Consider the following 20,749-nt stretch of genomic DNA (forward strand, 5'->3'; position numbering starts at 1 on the left):
AAACAACAGAGCCCACTGCAGCAGATGGGAGGAAGACGATAAAAAAGGGTAGGCAGTTATTGGCCTTTAAAGCCAGTAATTCTAGTGGAGGCTTTCAAGGCTGGTAGGCAAAGGTGGTTTATGTTTCTCACCACCAATTTTTTAACCTGCCCCCATTACACCCAGACTCCCATATATATATATTAAGAGGACGCAATAATAATAATAGCAGTGACTAATATTTACTATTTATGAGTATTTATAGAGCATACATGTACTAAGCACCTTAATAGTAATATAAATATGAAAATAATTATGATTATCATGGCAGTTAATATACATATGGCACTAAGTGACAGGCACCGTTCTAAATGTCTCATACATTAATTCACTGATTCCTCCCAACCCCATTATTGACCACGATGACTCAGAGCTGGTGAACCTGAGGCACAGAGAGATTAAGCGACTTGCTCAGGGTCACACAGCTACTAAGTGGCAGAGGTCCAGGCTCCTTGTCCGAGCCTCCTTCAGACTGCCCCTCCATGCATATCTTTTCCGTGTATTATTTCGATCTTCAAAACAACCCATGAAATAAGAACTATTATGACTCAGTTTTTACAGACATGAGAAAATGCGAGCTCAGAGAGGTGTGAGGCAGGCTGGAGGCAGCACAGCCAGTCACTGGGCCAGCTCTACCCAGACTGCAGAGCTGGAGCTGACCACCATCCTCATGCACACACGTACACATACACGCACACACATGCACACAAGTTTACTTCTCCAAGTCCCCCGGATGTCTATTCAAAAGCTATATAATTTGTTTTTAAAACTCTGTATTTCAAAGAATTTTTCTGAGGTTTTAGAATATATTGAAATCAATGAATGCCTTACCTTGCCTATCACTAAACCTCAATCTGTTTCTAAAATTAAAACAAAAACAAAAACCCGGCCCTTCTCACATGGGTCAGCCCTGCATAACTGAAGCTGCTCTGCAAAGACCTTCTCTGCCACTTCTCCCTTGTCAGGTGTCCTCCTGCCTGCGACAGGTGGGAGCAGAGCCTGGGGTGAGGGAAACAACCCTGTGTGACCTCTCCTCTCAGGAGTATGAGTCGCCAAGAGGCTGTGCCCTGTTCTCCTAGCCTAGGAGAGAACACTGGTGCAGGCCAGCAGCAGAGGAAGTGGCAGAGAGAATCTGCCGGGGTGCGGACGTGGGATGGAAACTGAGGGAAGACAGGGGCCTGCTGGGGAGAGGGGGTGAGCTGTAGCACCAGCCAGCATGACCAGCTTTTGGTGGCAAAATATTGAAAGTCGCTTGTTTTCCTTTAATGAGCAAGTATTTATTGCATGCACCAGGGTGCCCGGCAGCCTACTTGGTGCTTTGGAGTACTGTATCTCTAAAGAGCAAACAACGAATAGGGGCCAGGCAGGGGAAGACAGCAGCCAAGTGTGGCAAGAGTCAGCCGCTTCAGGTCCAGGCTCTGACATGAGCCAGCGGGGGTCAGGGGACCGCAGTTCTGTCCTCTATAGGATGGGCTGCTGAGATATGAGGGTGGAGCCATTTACTATCGCAAAGTGCTTGCCATCTGTGCCCAGTACAGTGGGAAGCACAGAGAAGCATTTTTTAGATAAATCAGCACCCTTGAACTCTGAAACAGCTAAGCCCAGCGAAGGCTGCCACAAGGGAGGGGGCAGAAAGGCTTCCTTAGGAGATAGAAGGAAGAGAGCTGCCCACTCCATCCTTCTCCAGGGAAACTATTGCTCCTTATCTGCTCCTTAAGGCCCTGCTGGGGCACAGGGGCTGTCCTGGAACATGGCTGTGCTGTGGGAGGGGTTTGGACATCCAACTCTAGGACAAGAGCTGGAGGCGGTCCCAGCAGAGGAGCTCAGTTCAGGTAGCGGTGGCTGCTGAGTGGCCTCTCTGGCAGGTGGCCTTTTCCCATCTGCTATTGCTGGCTCCCTGCTGCTGCCGAGGTCCTCGTGACACAGGGAGCAAGAACCAGGCTCTTGGGGAAACCACACCTGTGCCCTTGCAGTACATCTACTACCAGGGCAGGGGCGGGGGGCAGTACCACTAAGCCAAAAGGTAGATGCTTTCTTCCCTCTCAGGTACCTGAGCAAAGGAAGCTCAGCTCCAGTGAACCCTTAAAGCAAGGACAAGACTGATTGCAGGCCAGAAATTTGGTTTTCATTGTTGACTAAACAGTAGCAATACAGGGTCACATCCATAATCTACTTATAGGTAAGGTGAGAGTATCAGGATGGAGGGGGATGGGAAGGAAGGGAAAGGAAGAAAAACAGCATTTATAAAAAGGTAAAAGTGTCATTTTTAGGGTCAACATCTCTCTATCCATGGAGCAGTGTTTTTCAATCTTGACTCAACATTAATTCCCTGGAGAGTTTTTAAAAAAACCCAGTTGTCCAGGGCAAACCCCCTTTACCAGTGTGTTTAGTGTTTTTTCCCCCCTGAAGCTAGCAAGTCAAAAGACTTAAGGTTACCCATAGTTCAAAAAGGCATATCGGACTGATATTGAGCAGGGGTGGGCAAGCTATTTTTTGTAAAGGACCAGATAGTAAATGTTTTCAGCTTTATACCATACCATCCTGCTGCATCCACTCAACTCTGTGTATAGCCAGAAAGCAGCCACAGGTAATATCTATGTAAACACACGAGCATGGCTGTGTTCCAATAAAACTTTATTTACAAAAACAGACAGTGGGCCTGATGTGGCCCACAGGCTGAAGGTTGCCCACCCCTCACCTAGAAGAGATAGGGGGACTTTTCTACATCCCTTCTTTAGTATCTCCAAATTCTCCCCTCCTAACACAAGACCCCCACCTCCCTGCAAATCCATTCATAAAAATTCATGTCAGAATAACCCCGTGGGGTGGGTAGCAGGCAGGTGTGAAACCAGGCTGGCCAGTGTGGATTTGCAGATTTTTGGAGCTGGGTGAAGGGCTCATTCCACTCCTCTGTCTACTTTTATGTATATTTGAACATTTTTCCAAGACAGAAAATTTAAACCATAACATTTTTTTAAAAGAGAGGAAAACCTTCTCAGACAGAACCACAAGCTGCAACCAGTGGGAAGTGTGGGGATCGTGTGTCCTGCCCGGGGCCGGGCCTTCAGGAAGCATGTGCAGATGCACCAGCCCAGGGTGCTGTGCAGAGGATACTCACGACCAGTAGAGCAGCATGAGCAGGAAGGGGCAGATGATGAGGGCCTGCAGCACCTGCCAGTCCCGGCACAGGGCGGCTAGCCCGGGCATGAGGAACTGGCCCGCCATGGCCACGAAGCTCGCCACCATCGTAATCATGAACCGTTTTCCAGGGGGGCACAGCTCTATTCCTAGAACACAGAACCAATGAGAGAGAGATGAGTGCTCAGCTCGACAGCCCGAGGAGTCCTGGGTGCACCTGGGCCAGTGCACTGCTCAACCCACCAACGACGGAAACTGTTTTCATCTGCTGCCCATCACAAGTGTCCTATGTGGTGTGCCAGTGTTTTACGGGTGCATTGAGGCTCCAACTGGGAAGGGAAGCGAGATGGTTGTTCAAGGCTACAGGGCTAGTCGATGACAAAGGGATGCTATAATTCAGAGGAGCTTAGCTCAGAAACCAGGAAACGGTGCTGCCTATGGGACAGATCGCCCATTGTTCCCACTTCCTCTGCTCTCCAGACGTCAGTGAGCTTGCTGTCCAGCACGTTCCCCCCTCGTGCCCACCCTGTCGCCATTCCTTCCTGTCCATGATGCTGTATGAGGGGCCATCTCCACCTCCAGACAGGACACCAGGCATGTCCACAGACTCACTCCCACCCACATGCACCACCCACCCCTTCTTCTGGTTCTCACTCCAGGGCTCCTTGAGCATTCCGAGTTCCAGGCAACCTACTCACACTGTGAGACGGAGACTGAGCTGAGTCTCAGCTTGTCTATTAAACAAGACAAAAACCAACAATAAGGCTGACTCAGATCATATAGCAATGACCCTACCAGAAAGCCCCTTCTCCACGCGGGGGTTCTGTGGGCCACTGCAACACGGGTGAGTCATGCATCCTTTCTCTGTCCCTATTGGACACCGCCCCCTGGGCAAGGCCCATGTCTAATTCATCTTTGTAGCTCCAAAACCAAAAACAGTGTCTATTTTCAACAATACAGACCTACTACATGAATCACCATAATGAAAGACGTTTATAGTAGAAAAAGCCGCTGGGTTTTATATATATATTTTTCCCTACAAAGCATGTACATGTATTTGCGATTCTCCTGCAATATGCAGTATTCTCTAAAGGTTTCTTGCTTGCTTGCTCTTTTAAACATAAGGTAAGAAGAAGAAGAGGAAGGAGGAAGAGGGGGAAGAAGAAGAAGAAGAGGAAGGAGGAGGAAGAAGACAGACCCTTCAGAGAGAACACTTTTTATGCCTGTGTGTTGGAGGCTGTTCGGATGGTGGGCTCCATGGATCAGTTGTGACAGCTCATCTGCTGGCTGTCTAGAGACCACAGCAGAGGTAGGAGGTCAGAAGGCAATAAGGGAAGCAAACTAGAGAGAGAACAGATGAATTATGCTTGGCTACAAGGATATTACCAGCCCTAACAAGGAGAAGGCACTATGCCAGCCAATTCCTACAGCAGCTCATCTGCTGAAAAAAATAATAATGCCATCAGAATTTCCATTCCTGCTCAGCCACAAGCAAACAGATCATCATCATAGCTATCAGTGAACAAGAGAGAAACCAGATTTCACTGATTATTGCTTATAAAGAGGTTTCTACCATTTAATTAGAAAAACAAGATTAAATGGCTCACTCTCAGCCATTTGCTGTGATGCTGTTCCTTTTGGTACCATAGGTCAGGTTCACTTAAAAGATCACTACCTGGCAGGGTCCAGATCTGGCATTTCTGCTCTTACAAATAATAAAGAAAAATAGGTCTTTTAAGAAAAGACTAACAGTTGTAGGTCTTGTTTTCATTTATTAAGCACAAGCAGTAAATTGGCTGCTATGGAAACCAGAAATCTACATTAGCCACGGTAAGTAAATTCAGTGTTGGAAGCTCGGCATGGGCTAGTATCAGATAAGGAAATTCAGCACTTGGCCATCCAGGTAACCTTTAAACGAAGTCAAAGAGATAATATGGAAACAGCATGACGGCGTCCTATCAATGGTTTGCTGGTACAGCAGACATATATTGCTTGCCAGTTTTCTCTTCAATCCCTCTCTTTAGTGACATGATACAATGAAAATATCTGCAACTGCACTTCTTTTACCAGAGTCCCCCTTTGGGATGTCTAACCCCACATCCTAATCTACACTGATGTGATGTCACACAAGGGATCATGAGGCCACTGCCCAGACCAGGTTCTAGGTTTGGAGATGAGCAGGGAAAATGGTCCCTTGCTGGGCCAGTCTGGCTTCAGTCTCCCCTTGGTACAAGTGAGTTGCCATGGCTGGCACATCTCTTAGTGTGACTGTTAATATGACAATTATTAAACGGTCATAGTTTTTCTTCCAAAGGTTGTCTCAATCCTCTCCTGTAAATAAGTGGGCGGTGTGGCCCCTAACTCTTCGCTGCCTCAAGTGTAGTGTGTGAACCTGCTGTGTCGGTATCACATGCGAGCTTGTTCGAAATGCAGCATCTTAGGCCCCACCCAGACCTAGAGAATCAGCATCTGCATGGTAATGAGCTCCTCAGAGAACTCCTTGAGCAGCACTGGCTCCCCGTGTTTCTGCGAAACTGTAAGCATGGTTTGCCTCACAGACGTCTCTGTGGGAGCTGGAGAAGTGGAATAATTTTCTGACCTCTCCACTCCTTCTGATTTGGCTAGGAATCCTAGCACACCCTTGACTTTATTTCACCAGGTAGGAAAATGCAGAGCACTCCAGCAGAGACGGTGTATTTTAGCATTCCCGCCTAGGCAATGGAAAAACACAGTGGCTAGATGTAAGGACACAGGTGTGGCCATCTGCAGTTAACTACCTTTTTTGTCTTGACTCACCAGAAAATCTTTCCAAACTGCTTCAATCTAACTATATTCCGAAGGTGGCCATAAAGATGTTTTTGTAAAAGAAAGCAATGATTAAGAAACTGCAGGCACTTGAGGATTGCCATTAATCACAAGTTTCTCTGGAAGATGACAAATCAGTTTTTTTGGAAGTGGGAGAGGAAAGAACACATGAGGACATTTAAGCCTTGAGTCCCGGCATCCATCAGGAGGGACGGGGACTGCAGGTGGATCGTTTCTGCTGGGCTCTGCAAGCAGAAGCATTTGGTGCAGCAGCTCCCACACCTTGAAGATGGTTCCAGCCGCCTGGCCAGGGCCACTGGCCTTGAGCTTGAAAGTGCTCCTTCACGGCCTGGCTACTGTGGAGAGTAGATCACTCACAGGCAGGCGTCCACAGTGCCCGTGGAAGACCTTGGCTGGCAGCTGTGTCCTGGTACTTGCTAGAATCAATTTCTTTGCCAATGGAACCAAATCCAAATCCTTTTAGTGGATTTTCATTTATGGGCAGCATGACTCCCCCTGATTATGTAAAACATTTAAAGGCCACAAGAAAATACCTTGGGTGATGCATCAAAGATTCAAACATTAAACTATCTCAAGTGGCCAGCATGTAGCACTTCCACTGCTGTGGTTAAAGGCCTGGACTCCGCAGCTAGAGTGCCCAAGTTCAAATCCTGCTCCTGGTACATAGAAGCTGCGAGCTTGGTGCAGTCAGTTAGGTGTTCTGTGCCTCAGTTTCGTTGTTTGCCAAATGGGGTGTTCTGAGCACTAAACAGCATATAGTGCTAGAACATAAGTGCTATGTGTTACAATCTCGTGCATTATTTTTCCAGATTTTGTAATACTTGCATACACATAACGAGATATCTCGGGCAAGGGATCCAAGTCTAAAGACAAAATTCATTTATGTTTCATATAAATCTTATACACATAGCCTGAAGGTAATTTTATATGAGATTTTAAATAATTTTGTGCATGAAACAAAGTTTTGACTGTGACCCATCGCATAAGGTCATGTGTGAAATTTTCTACTTGTGGTGTCATTTAGGTGCTCAAAAAGCTTCAGATTCTAGAGCATTTCAGATGTCAGATGTTCTGATTAGGGATGCCCAACCTGCATAACAATATAATTATTGCCAAGTCACGCTTTGGTCTCATTCGACATGGTGAGAGCCTGTCTCTAAAACACAACCAACCAAACAAACCACCGTTCCTTTTCCCCTAACACCTTAATGAAGGATGCTTACAAGTTACTCTTGGCAACTAGATATACTTTGTCGATAAGCAGATAAATTACTGAGGGTTGTGAGAATGAAACAGTGCGTAGCTGAGACTGAACTGAGGCATTTGGTCAGTGATTCAACAGGGACCATGAGTAACTCTGAGCACAGAGGCCGCCCGGAGGCTTTGATAGAAACGTGGCATTGTTAGGAGGCCACAGCTCTGGGAGATATGCTTTTCGGAAGTCGTCAGATTCTTACAAATTTTCAGGAGGAAAAGCACATTGCGCTTCCCAGGGTAGACACTGCATGTGACGGAGGAGGAAGGCCTGAGGGAGTGGGGTGTGGGGGTTTGATGTGTCGCGTGGCGGGGCTGCAGTCTTAGGCATTTGCTCAAACAGGAACCCTGGTGCTGCTGGGAGAGAGCTGACTTTGAGCGAGGGGCTTCTAGATAATTTGGGTGAGTCTCACCTCATCTGTTGAAAGACCTGAACATAGGGCAGAGGCTTCCTTGAGGAGGAAGAAGATTCCACCTGTGGATGGCAGTGCCCACCCCTGTGCCCTGGAGTCCTGATGGCTGGCCCTCCCGCTGGCCCCTCATGGATGTCAGCCTGGGCACCCCTCACAGTCGTGTGGACCAATTCCTCGCAGAAAATCTCTAACTATCTCCTGTTGTTTCCTCTTCTCTGGTTGAACTCTGAGGCAGAGGTCAGGGGCTCCTGCACATCACACAGGGCCTCCCATGAAGCCCATCTCCAAAGCTGCACCCCCCTCCCTCTCCTTCTTACTCCCCACTCTCTCATCCTGTCGCTGCTTCTCTTCCCTGGCCAGCCTGGACCAGGTCCCAGCCTCACAGGGCACTGCCAAGCTCAAGGGACCGTCTGTCAAAACACTGCAGCACCCAGGGAGGAGCCCCAGGGAGCACGCAAAGCCCCGAGCTGTGTTACTGAGCAGGGCTCGGCCCCAGCTCCAGCGGCTAAGGCATCTGCCCACCAGAAATACCAGGGGTGGCCAAAGTTTTAACATTCTCCCCCCGCCTCCCTCACCCCCCACAAACACACACACTGATCTAACTGTTCATTGGATTCAGTGATTATACATGAAATTTAAAAAACCCTTTGAAGCCAATCTTTGAAAAAAAAAAAGGCCCATCCTCCCATAATGCACAAATGAATAAAACACAACACTTCTTCTTCCTTAAATATGCTTAAGAAACTCTTGAATGCTTGTGACCGTAGAGAGAATATACATTTTCTTGGGATTGCTAAGTGCTCCTGGCTTCTCTGAAATGAGAGTACAGGATTTTTCTGGACTGGAGTTGGCTAGTAACAAAGGGATATATTAAGTTGACTGACAATACTTAAGCCAGAGGACAGGAATTCACAGAATTGTGCCCACGGAACAAAGCGTGCCATGCAGGGTACGGGATGAGGCGCCCGCTCTGGCCTAGTGGTGGGGGTTAGATTCCTCCCCGGCCTCTCCTGGGTGGTGTGAAGTTACTCAGCCTCTCTGAGCCTGTGTCCCTGTATCCAAGGTAGATAACGATCGTACCTACCACATGGGGTGGTCATGAGAAAACGACCCTCATGAAGCACTCGAGCACACCTAGCTCATACTGAAGCCACGGAAGGCTTCCTATGTGTCGCTGGCCTCACAGACACGAGGCCACCCTGCTAAGCTGCCCCGGGCACTCCACAGGCCCAAGGCCACTCTCAGGACAGGGCAAGTCTGCACAACTCACTGGCAGAGGGAGGTGAGATGGGCTCAGGAAAGGACAGCGTCTGCCCACGCTGCTCAGGCTCCCAAATTAAACACAATTCCTGGAACAGGCCTGCGGAATGAGAAATCCATCCAGAGGCCACTGCTGAACGGCCCGGCCATCCTCTCCCAAGGGCAAGCCTCTGCGAAGGCCGACTGGGCCACTAGGACACGGGGGCCTGGGGATCCCACTGCCCAGCCCAGCCCCGGAACACACAGGATTCAAAGAGGCCACTTCTCCAAAGCTGCTGTCCTTACAAGTGGACCACCCCCTCCTCCCCTCCCCCAGCCCTCCTCCCCTCTCCCAGCCCTCCTCCCCTCCCCCAGCCCTCCTCCCCCCCCCCGCCCCCCTCCCCTCCCCCAGCCCTCCTCCCCTCCCCCAATAGACTAGAAGTCCATTTCCACCAGCAGCAGGAAAATGTGGAAAGGAAGGAGGCGCAGCTTTCTCAACAGAGACCGGAGGGCTGGCCATGCTGCCTGCCTCGCTGGGCTTCCTCCAACCTGGTTCCGGCTTGGCCCTAGGCTGCTGGTGCCCACCTGGAGACCATCAGAGTGCTCTGAAGACAGCCCCAACATCCTGGACTGCGCCCCTCCCTGGCAAGGTGGAGAACTGCGGGGAGCTTCCTCTTACTCGCTGGCCCCACCGTCTCCCAGACCACCATGCGAGCCTCTCTCCTCTTCCTGCACCCTCCCTCCTTCCTGTCACTCCCCAAATGGGCCTGGAAGTGAACACACCACTCAATAATTACTGCCACAGGCAAGGACGCATGGCCCCCAGAATCCTGGAAAATAGACTTTGGGACATGTGATTGTGGAATTCCTTATTATAGCAGAAGGGCCTGAAATTGCCAGTCATGGAGACCCAAATAGCATTTGAGGGTATGACTGTAAAAGGTTGCTATTACAGCTCTACATCTTCCCTTCTGCATGGAAGACGTCCTCTTTCCTCTTAACTTAAGATCTGCCAACCCAAAGTCATGGTCAGAAGAATCAGAAAGAGTAGTTTTCTCCACTTAGAGAAAGAGAAAATTTAAAAAAACAGAGAAATTTTAAGTATTTCTTACAGATCACATTCCAGTGTCTGCCAGACATGTAGACATAGGCATTAAATGCTCAAATGCAGAAATACTGAATCAACTACCAATTGAATACCTATCATGTCTGCAGTACTAGGCAAAGTAACAGCTCTCACTTGCTGAAAGCTAAATGCTTTGGGAGGTATTTTTCATGAGTTAAATTCATTTAATCTGCACAATGACTGTATTATGTAGGTATTGTTTTTAACGCTCATTTTACATGAGAGGACCCTGAAACTCAGGGTGATTAAGTGACTAGTTCAAGATCCCACAGCTAAGAAATAAACAAGATGCGAGTTGAAGCCGGCTTCCCCTGTATTACCCCATATCTCTGCTGCAGGCAGAAGCTGTCTTCAGGTACGGCCTCCTCTGTGCCCCACCAGAATCTAAGCTCCAAGGAGGGAAGGGCTTCTTAGGTTTTGCCTACTGCTGCTCCTCAGAGCCTAGGACTGTGCCTGACACACACCAGAAGCTCAGATAATTGTCGCATGAATAAATGTAAACGTTTTTTCCTCCCTAGTTCAGTCACTTTACTGGTGACCCCCAATCAATTATAGTCACCATGGAAGAGACTGGCCAGTGACTCTGTAGAGGCTGGCCTGGCACCCTCTGTGGGAACTCATCAAAGTCCACATCATGGTTCTATATATTCATATGTGGATAATAATTTGAGGAAAATCAACCATAAAACCCAACATGAGCCACAGAGTTCAGTTTCCTTTCAGATTTTACTACCTTCTGTTTTTTCTTTAAAACTAACATTATAATGACTCAAATGAGGAATAGGGATTTGAATGCTCAGCAATCTCTTCTGTTTAAAAACAAAGACTGATGCTCAGCAGCACATGCTTAAGAATTTAAGTTAATGACACTTTTAGTCTCCTAGTATTTAAAAACAGCAGGAACAGCCAAGGAGAGGAATGACTTCAAATATCAGAATCCCCTCCCATCCACTGGAATTCTTTCATTTCAGGTCTGTCGTTCATTTTCAAGCTAAGTGAAGGAGCAGAGATGGGACAGGATAGCTTTAAGGTGGACAGCACAGTTTACCACCCAGGTTTTCCAACAACCAGTTCCAAAGTGACAATTCCCAATCCTCAGTTTTTCTGGTGCTATCCATTCTACGGATCAAAATCACACGCAGTGAGTGACCATGTTTGTATAATTATATCATGCTTTTGAGCAAATGGAAGCCTCACAGGCCTTCAGATGTGAAACCTCTGAGTAGTGTGACCAAATAGCCGAGCCCTAAATTACTTCAAGCTCTGTCCCATAACAGCATGCTCTCAGTTCCCCAGCTGTCGGAGGGCAGGGAAGATGATCTTTTATTTCTCATCATCAGTGTCATCGTCAATTGTCATTATTTCATGAGCTTGGCAAGCAATCAGGGAATCGGGCTGGGCGTATGGTAAACAGAATAGATCTCAATACCAGTTCATAGCATCATTACTGTGTAACATCTAGTAATAGTAAATACATTTTACTCTTTGGCATAATACTCCTAAATAGAGAAGAATTATTAGCAACTTAGTCTTTCCAAGTAAGTCTTCCTTTTCTCTTCTTCTCTCATTTTCCCATCTTCTCTTGCATGTGGATTTAAAAACACTTTTCTTTTGAATGTTCATATATTCACAAAGAAGAGAGAGTCATGTCATGAATATTTTGGATATTTTGCCCTTTTGGTTCTTCTGCCTCTTTCTCTCTCTTCCCTGTAATATTTTAAATCAGATTCCTGAAATCATGTCATTCTACTTTTAAATACAAATATGTCTCTCCTAAAAAAGACATTTCACATCTAACAAAATTAACAATATTTCTTTAATATTATTCAATATCTAGTCTGTGTCCAACCTACTCAATTACTTCAAAAAAGTCTCTTTATAGTTTTTTTTTTTTAATCAGGATCCAGACAAGATCCACATATTACATATCTTAATTCTCCTTCAATCTAGAGCAGACCTCCCCCCACCCTCTTTCCCCATGGCACTTGAAGAAACTGCTGGTTTTATGTGACTTTCCCATGATGTTGTTCATGTGTTCCTTCATGCCCTGTTTTAATTTCTAAACTGGAAGTTCCACCTAACGTCTGGTGAGAGCCAGGTTCAGGTTTTTGGAAGAGCGTATCGCAGCTGGTGCCTGTGCATCACGGTGCTGCCCCGCAGGGGGTCACCTACTGGGAATGATGCTACCACTGATCCATGGAGCAAAGCGGCGGCACCTCAGCCTCCCATCCTAGAGTTGTTCGTCAACATTTTCCCTAAAGGTTTTGTTAGGGAGTGCAAAATGGTGATCTGATTTTCTAATTCCATCCTTCGCTGTGCACTGTTTTCACCTTGAATTACTTTGGAAGGAAGAACTTGCATTCAGCAACAAGGGCCAGCTCTTTGCCCTGAAATATGGTCAGTTCAGAAGAGGCAGCATCATAAAATCACAATCACCCTGGGTGATAGATAATTTCACACCACACGTCCCCCTCCAAGGGCTCCTGTTCCACTCAGAGTGAAAGCAAAGTCTTTCACAGTGACCCACGTGATTTCCACCACTCTGGCATCCCTCAGACCACATCACCTGCCCCTCCCCACCCCATTGCTCCACTTTAGCCACACTGGCCTCCCTGCTGCTCTTCTAACCCAGCAAGCACATCCCCCTTCTGGGCTGTGCACTCCCTGTCTGTCCTCCCCAGAGAGGTGCATGTCTCCCTCCTCCTTTTCTCAGGTCTCTAAGTGCGATCTTGCCCAGAAGCAAAGCTTTGCCCTGACCATGCTATATAAAATGGTAATCCCTGCCCTCTTGCTTCCCCATGTTGCAATCACACAGAGGAGAGTGCCTCCCGGACAGTGGTTTGCAAGTGTAGCCCCAGACCTGCAGCAGCAGCCTCACCTGGGGCCACCACCTCAGAAACACAGAGTCAGCGCCCTTCTCAGTCCTACTGTATCAGAAACTGAGGTTGGGTCCAGCAATCTGTGTCAACAAGCTGTGCAGTAATTCTGATGCTGGCTCCAGGTGAAGAATCACTGCAGTATACTTTGTAAATATTAGCCACCGAATCCTCCTCATAAGCGGATGAGGTTGGGAATGGTGATGCTGCTGCTTCAGGGAACACCCTTTGAAAAGCAGTGTTCTGAACACTGCAGAGTTTTATACATCTCAGCCCTGAGATCCTATAATTAATTTTTCCATTGTAGCATTAGCATATTAAAAATAAAACAAAGCAAAGCTTCTTTAGAGCTTGTAATGCCTATTGGCCTACTGGCCTTGGGATAACTGGATGTTGGTTGGTTTTGTTTTGTTTTGTTTGTTTGTTTGTTTTTTGAGATGGAGTTTCACTCTTGTTGTCCAGGCTGGAGTGCAATGGCACAATCTTGGCTCACTGCAACCTCCGCCTACCGGGTTCAAGCTATTCTTCTGCCTCAGCTTCTCGAGTAGCTAAGATTACAGGCACCTTCCACCGTGCCTGGCTAATTTTTGTATTTTTAGTAGAGACGGGGTTTCACCATGTTGGCCAGGCTGGTCTTGAACTCCTGACCTCAGGTAATTCACCCGCCTCGGCCTCCCAAAGTGCTGGGATTACAGGTGTGAGCCACTGCGCCCAGCGTAGATGTTGGCTTTTTAACCAACAGCAGACATGTGACTTTTTTTTTTTTCCAATGAAAAAAACTTCTTCCAACACCCAAAGGGCAAAGCAGGCAGAAGCACAAGAAACCTGAAGTTGCAGAGAAATTCAAAATTTCTCAGCCTATTTCAGATAAAAGGAAACTCAGAGAACACCCACCAAGGTTGGCAGAATCAAATGCCAGGCAGATAAGGAATGTGTGAAGCCTGCCAGGTGCTAGGGGCAGAGCCTGTGGCACATCGCCTGGTGCTTGCCCAGTTTAAAGGCCTTTAAATTCAATTAGAAAACAAAACGCTGTCTAGGTCACACAGAACATGAGCAGGGTCAGGGTCTGACTGCACACTGCCAGTCTGCAGCTGCTGATCCTTGTCCAACCTGGTATTTTATTCAAGGGGAACATAAGGTCACAGACTTAGTTGGTAGCAAAAGCAAATTGTGATTTCCACACCAGGGGCTCTCTGGGCCTCTCACCACATTGCCTTTGGAGAATACAAGTCCCTAGGATTACTTTTGGGTTTTTGTAAAGATGGAGATTACAATAAAAACAAAAGCTGAAGTTGATAGAACATACAGCAGTTAAAATCAGCTTCCTCCTCCTCTACCAAATCAGAAAGTCCTTTCGTGTTCTAGTCAACATAATGGCACCAGCTAATGAAACAAAGGGTCAGATCAGGCCAGCAACTGGAAAGGGGTTTTCAAGAAACAGGTCTGTGATTGAGGAAAACACTAGCAGGTGGGAGCAGTAAGAAGTCTTCCTCTAAACCCAGGCAAAACGGTGCATCCTCAGCAGCGGCAGAGGATCCGAGGCCTTCTGACACCCCACGCCATCTTGCTCTGGCGCCATCTTGTTTTTGACAGAGCTTGTCTCACACAGTGTCTGCCTTTGATTTTCTGCCCACGTGGACAGGGCCATGAGGACTCTAACACTACAGAACGCTAGTTCTCAGCCAAGTCCTGCACAGGAAATTTAGTGACAGTGTCCTCCCAGAGTCTCAGCCATCTCTGTGGCAAATTCCTCTCGCCCCATGTATCAGGTAGCCCCCTCAGTGAGCAGGGCTCTCATGTCCCCCACAAGGGACTCGACGGGTCACACTGCATGTATCACACCCATGCCCTGCTGGGTGCACAGCTTGGGCTGGCAAATAGATGCTGAGCTCTTCTTTCCTGGGGGCTCCATCTCTCCCTCCAGTTCTATAGATTGGTGCCATTATTTTTAATGGCAAAAACCACAATTACTTTTGCACCAACCTAATAAGATATCTGAGTTTATAAATGAGCTGACTGAAATCTGGACTCTTCTCCTAGGAGTGGCTGCTGGAAGTTGTAGAAAATGCACACACACAGATTTGCACCTCACCTAACTCGCAGTTAAGCTAATGTTTCCCAACAAGGTGGGAGGCTGCGAGTGAGAGTGTGTGTGAGATCATCCACTTGGGTGGCGGCAAGGAGGAGACAGCACGTCCATGCCACGCCCACACTGTTCTCAGGTGGACTGCCACGGTCACCTGTGACCAGGACTTTTGCTACCAAAGAGTTCTTTCTTCCCTTTAATCCATCTGACATCCTGCTGGCAGGTTACCGCCCCTAAAGCCCAGCTCTGTTCTCTTTCAATACCGCTAAAAATGCTATGTCAGTCCAAATTCTGAGCCCACCAACCACTCTGTCACCTGTGTCCTTCCTAACGTCTAGCATTGTATTCAGCACTTACCAGATGCTCAACACTCCCTGAATCAGACCACAGAAATGAGAGAGGCACAACTTCCATGTGGAAATTTATTACCCAATGTGTTCAGCTAACAAACTGAGTAAATGAAGAAATGACTGTAGTTTTTATTTTATTTTGACAAGGTCTCCCTCTGTTACCTAGGCTGGAGTGCACTGGTGTGATCACGGTTCACTGCAGCCTTGATCTCCTGGGTTCAAATGATCCTCCCACTTCAGCCTCCCGAGTAGCTGAGACTACAGGCACATGCCACCATGCCCGGCTGATTTTTAAAATTTATAGTAGACAAGGTCTTGCTACATTGCCCAGGCTGGTCTTGAACTCCTGAGCTCAAACAATCTTCCTACTTCAGCCTCCCAAAGTGCTGGAATTACAGGTGTGAGCCACCGCTCCTGGCAGACTAGCTTTTATTAAGCATATTTACACAAGGGCATGCGTATCCGTCATGAATGTAGCCTCTGAGGGCTCTGCACTGAACACAAATGCACAGAGTTCCTCAGGGCTGCCTCAACTACAGGAGAGCCAGGTGGCCTGTTTGCTGAAGCAAATTGCCAGCCCACCCCACACAGTTGCACTCAGTGACTACGTGTGCCTAAGGCAGAGGTGCCATTTACAGAGCTGCCAATGGTGCTGCTCGGGAGAGTGGTGAGTATTCAGGGAGGCCTTGTAGGTGCCAGGTACTGGGCATAGTGCCTTTTATCATCTGCACAACAAGCTCTGTGTTAAGTGTTAAAATTCCCCCCCCCCCTTTTTTTAAATCCTGCCTTGTCCTGCCCCCAGTGTTAACATTCTTATTTGAAGCTCAGGAAAAAATAACTCACTGACTCCCGTAAACGCAGTTAGTAAAAGGAAGAGCTAGATTTCAAGCCCAGGCTCCTGCAGAGCCCTGGTGGGAAGGTGACAAGAGTCAACAGGGCAAGGACCCGGGCAAGTCTTTCCTGTGTGCTATGTGCTCGGGCTCCACAGAGGGCAAGGACAGCCCGGTTGGCGACAGGCGCACAGAGGCCACAGGCTGGGCTCGGCCTCGGTGATCCACGGGGACTCCCTCAGGCCCTGGGTCTCCAAATTTGTGAAAGGAATGTGGAACAAGATCACAAAGTTGTGAAAGGGCTCAGAGTATGTCACCTTGAAATATGCAAATATGCTACTTTCGCATAAGGATTATTTTGAGTTGAAGGCAACTGGAGAAAGAGCAGATGCAAGAAAAGCTCTCTACCCACCTTTCTGCTTAGAGGCAGGGCATAAATTTCCCTTTGTGAAGTTGTCACCCCCAAACTCCCTCCCTTCTCCCACAGGAGCAAGAGGAAGTGAGATGACTCATCCCTGGGGACACTACCGACTTGAATCTGCATAAACAAACCGCACGAAATAGCCCCGTCTTCCATCAGTTTCCCCCATATATTTATCTTCCCACAATTCACTGCTCCTAGAAGCCCAAAGCCTTTTCCTTTGTCTTGTCATTTCTCAAATCATGTATTGCTTTCTGTTAAAATGGTATATAAGCTCTTAGGCTTAACCATTTCCTCGGGCTTTCATTTCTTCTTCTGTGAGATTCCCCTGTACGTGTAAAAATTAAAATATTGACATCAAGTACAAGTATGCCCTTTTCTCCTGTTAATCTGTCTTTATTTTTTGAGACAGAGTCTCACTCTGTCACCCAGGTTGGAGTACAGTGGCGTGATCTTGGCTCACCGCAACCTCCGCCTCCCTGCTCCAGTGACTCTCCTGCCTCATCCTCCTGAGTAGCTGGGATTTCAGGTGCGCGCCACCACGCTCGGGCTAATTTTTGTGTTTTTAGGAGATGGGGTTTCACCATGTTGGCCGGGCTGGTCTTGAACTCCTGCCTGCCTTGGCCTCCCAAAGTGCTGGGATTACAGGCATGAGCCACTGCGCCTGGCCTTAATCTGTCTTTAGTCAGTTTTATTGGCAGGGTCCCAGGTTCTAAACCTAAAAGTGTAGAGGAAAACATTTTTTCTTCCCTTATAGTTGCGTCCTTAAAGTTGTACCATTTCATAATTATGTGATAATGTTTGTAATAAAAAGAACAATGTTGTTAGAGATTTAAAAGCCTATACAGAATTAAAAGTGGCAGCACTGAGTTTAATTATGTAAGATGATGTCACCTTTTAGGTTTCTTGCTCTTGTCTGAGAACATCAGCTCTTTCTAGTCTAGAACCACTATTCCATCAACGTTGACCAGATGGGGAACATGGAGCAAGAGAGGTCCAAAGAAGGTGTCCAGGAAGGCCCAAGGGAGAAAGTAGAGCCTAGGCTGAAGTCTGAGCAATTGAAGAGGGGATGTGTGTGGAGAGCACAGAGCCGCAGAGGGAATAGCAGGGTCGAGGGGAGGGAGGAGCCAGTCATTTCTTAAGTGATGTAATAGCTCTGTGGCTATTATTGCCATTGCAGCCGAAATCCATGTCAGCCTCCTACCAATCACGATTTCGTATGCTTTAAAACTCCTCTCCCAACTTTAATAAAAATTAAAACAGTGTGCTTTCCCCCACCCCTGATCTGATAATCCACCACCAGGCACACAGGCCTTAGATGGAGACAGATGGTGATCTGTCTTCAAAGACTTTGTCAAGCTTTGTTACAAAGCTTTTTGTTTTCTGTTCATTCCCCAGGTGCAGCTGAGTTCCCAAGCCCTGGTCCTGTCCCTCCTGGGGTGACAGCCTCCGCTTTCCAATTCATAATGTCAGGGGCATGTGACCAGAACAACTCCCTCTTAAACAGGAGCTGGGTAAAATGAGGCTGAAACCTACTGGGCTGCATTCCCAGATTAAGGCATTCTAAGTCACAGGATGAGATAGGAGGTCAGCACAAAAGGCAGGTCGTAAAGACCTTACTGATAAAACAGGTTGCAATAAAGGAGCTGGCCAAAACCCACCAAACCCAAGATGGCTACAAGTGTGACCTCTGGTTGTCCTCATTGCTACACTCCCACCAGCGCCATGACAGTTTACAAATGCCATGGCAAAGTCAGGAAGTTACCCTATGTGGCCTAAAAAGGGGAGACAGGAATAATCTACCCCTTGTTCAGCATATTATCAAAAAATAACCATAAAAAAGGGCAATCAGCAGCCTTTGGGGCTGCTCTGTCTATAGAGCAGCCATTCTTTTGTTCCTTTACTTTCTTAATAAATTTGCTTTTACTTTGCACTGCAGACTTGCCCTGAGTTCTTTCTTGGGTGAAATCCAAGAATCCTCTCTTGGGGTCTGGATCAGGACCCCCTTCCTGTAACAATAATGGTTGAGGAACATCTGAGCCTCCTTATGTAGACATATGAAATTAAAAATGTGTCCATGAGAATACAGCTTCCCTCCTCTCCTCTCCCCACAGGGGAGGTGTTTCCTAGCCCAGAGAGCGCTCCCACAGAAGCAGTATTATCCAGGAGGGATGGCCTGGAGAAGGGAGTGGCAAGGGCGAGGGCTTTGAAATTGGTTGGCATTTCCATTTTCCAAGTACCAGCTATATGAATGACATTGAGCAAGAGGCTTAACATACTTATGACTCTCTTATGAAATGGCAAGAGGTACTATCTGGAAGAAATGTTTGTGAGAGTCAAAGAAAATGATGATATAAAGTAAAACGCCCAGATGATATAAGGTAAAACGCCTGCCCGGCACATTCTCTCTAGTGCCTTCAAACAGCACGTTAGTATAATAATTCAGGGACACAATTAAACAGCCCTGTGGGCCGGCCTGGGGACCCATGCGTAACCACAACAGAGTCTATGACAAATTGCCCCTTTAGTTCCAGGTAACCATGAGATAAATGAACTTTTGTAATAGTTTATAATTCTTGCAAAAGTTGGGAACATTTTGCATAAGAATGGCAACTTGCAAAGTGACCCGATTTCTAACCACAATATAAGGACCTTTCTAAACGATCCTTTGTGTAAAGGCCAAAAACGATTTTCAAGGTCCCATGTGAAAAAGCAGGAGACAATTGCCGTAGCAAATTTATAAAGTGACAGAGTGCAGCCCTTATGGAAAACAGATGGGTCTACTGGGAAAAGGGTAGCCCCATGACGTGCTGAAGACATGAGAACTGAGAGACTGTCCCTAGGTACTTGTGGGTTCTGATGGGATCTGTCTGGAAAGGATACATTTACCATTTGGGAAAACAGAAACCAGGGCAATATGAGTTTAAGGGAATGATATTTAAAGGACTCATGTCTTCACGCTTATGCTCCTTCTTTCAGGATCAGGTTGAATGAGGAGGGGCCGGTCTCTCATGTTACACATAACCAATGCCTGCTGTGGCACCTTCCCCTCCCTTCACAGGGTTGAAGGTGGCCTGTTGTGAAGTCAGGGGTCACATGGCTCCTGTGAGCTCCTGGCTCTGAAGGAAACACATTCAGGAACATACAGCATTTAATATAGAGAAACACTCCCCACACAGAGGTTGTTGAGAGGCTGGCCCGAGTCACAGATGACCTCAGAAGCTGTTTCCAGGTTCAGTGGAAAGAGGGTTTCTCAGAATGCCCTCCCTCAGATCAAGTTGAGAGGAAAAATGTTAAATATGGAGGATTGAAATGCTAAAAAAAAGTTATGCCACTGAAGCATACTTTTTGTTGTAGTTGTTCAAAAGATTTTGTTCCAAAAGCCTAACTTTTATACAGCGCAAGAGGCTGTTTCAAGGCGAGGTTTAGAGGACACACCTGAAACTTTTTAGAATGGCAGATGTCAGACCTCACTGGAAAACTCCGAGGTGGATGGGTTTTGTTCTCTCTCTCTCTCTTCTTCCAACTCCTTGGGTCCAGAACATGAAAACCCAGAAAAAAAATCACAGTATTACTCTACTTAGGATGTGACTCTGCAGTCACTGGTTAATCACTGCTCTGGTGTTAGGTGACATTCAAATGTAAATGCCATGATTACCAAACCATCTCAGACTTCTGGGGTAAGTGTTCAGCCCGCACTTCTGATTCACGCTGGGCTGCCTTTGACAGAGTTGGCAGAAGAGAAAAGAAGCAAAAGAGAAGAAACCACACGCACAATTCATTTGACATCTGTTGTGACCGAAGCTTCCCTGTCAAGCGAGGGGGGGTGGGGGCGGGGGAGTGCAGGAAACGGAACACAAGCTGGGAATAAAATTCCAGGCCGGGACCATCCTTTCCACACCTGTAAATCCTTTAAAAGAAAAGTTAACGGATTTTTAAAAATCACACAACTTAAATCTTCTTGTACTTCTTTCATTTCCTAAACAAATCCTAGGGCCCAAGTGATTATCTATATTTCGATTCATGGATAGAGGAAGAAATCTGTTCAGTAGCATTAAGAAGACAACCCCGGTTCAGCAGCTCCTAAACTAGCATTTTGTTCCTCTAGGTACATACTACGGGTTTCAATTTTAGGTGTGTCTACGTGAAAA

At 47.1% G+C, this 20,749-nt stretch overlaps 1 protein-coding gene across 3 annotated transcripts in view; it reads right to left on the reverse strand.

Annotated features, from left to right (window-relative positions):
* SLC22A23 (solute carrier family 22 member 23) overlaps positions 1-20,749 on the reverse strand; it is a 185,730-nt gene that overhangs the window by 52,410 nt on the left and 112,571 nt on the right. For all 3 annotated transcript variants that reach the window (XM_058432132.1, XM_032140432.2, XM_032140431.2), the window contains one exon: positions 3,158-3,326. In XM_058432132.1, coding sequence (XP_058288115.1) covers positions 3,158-3,326 — 169 coding nt within the window. The remainder of the gene's footprint in view (positions 1-3,157; positions 3,327-20,749) is intronic.

Source organism: Hylobates moloch, unplaced genomic scaffold (genome assembly GCF_009828535.3).
Source record: "Hylobates moloch isolate HMO894 unplaced genomic scaffold, HMol_V3 SCAFFOLD_20, whole genome shotgun sequence".
Taxonomy (NCBI): domain Eukaryota; kingdom Metazoa; phylum Chordata; class Mammalia; order Primates; family Hylobatidae; genus Hylobates; species Hylobates moloch.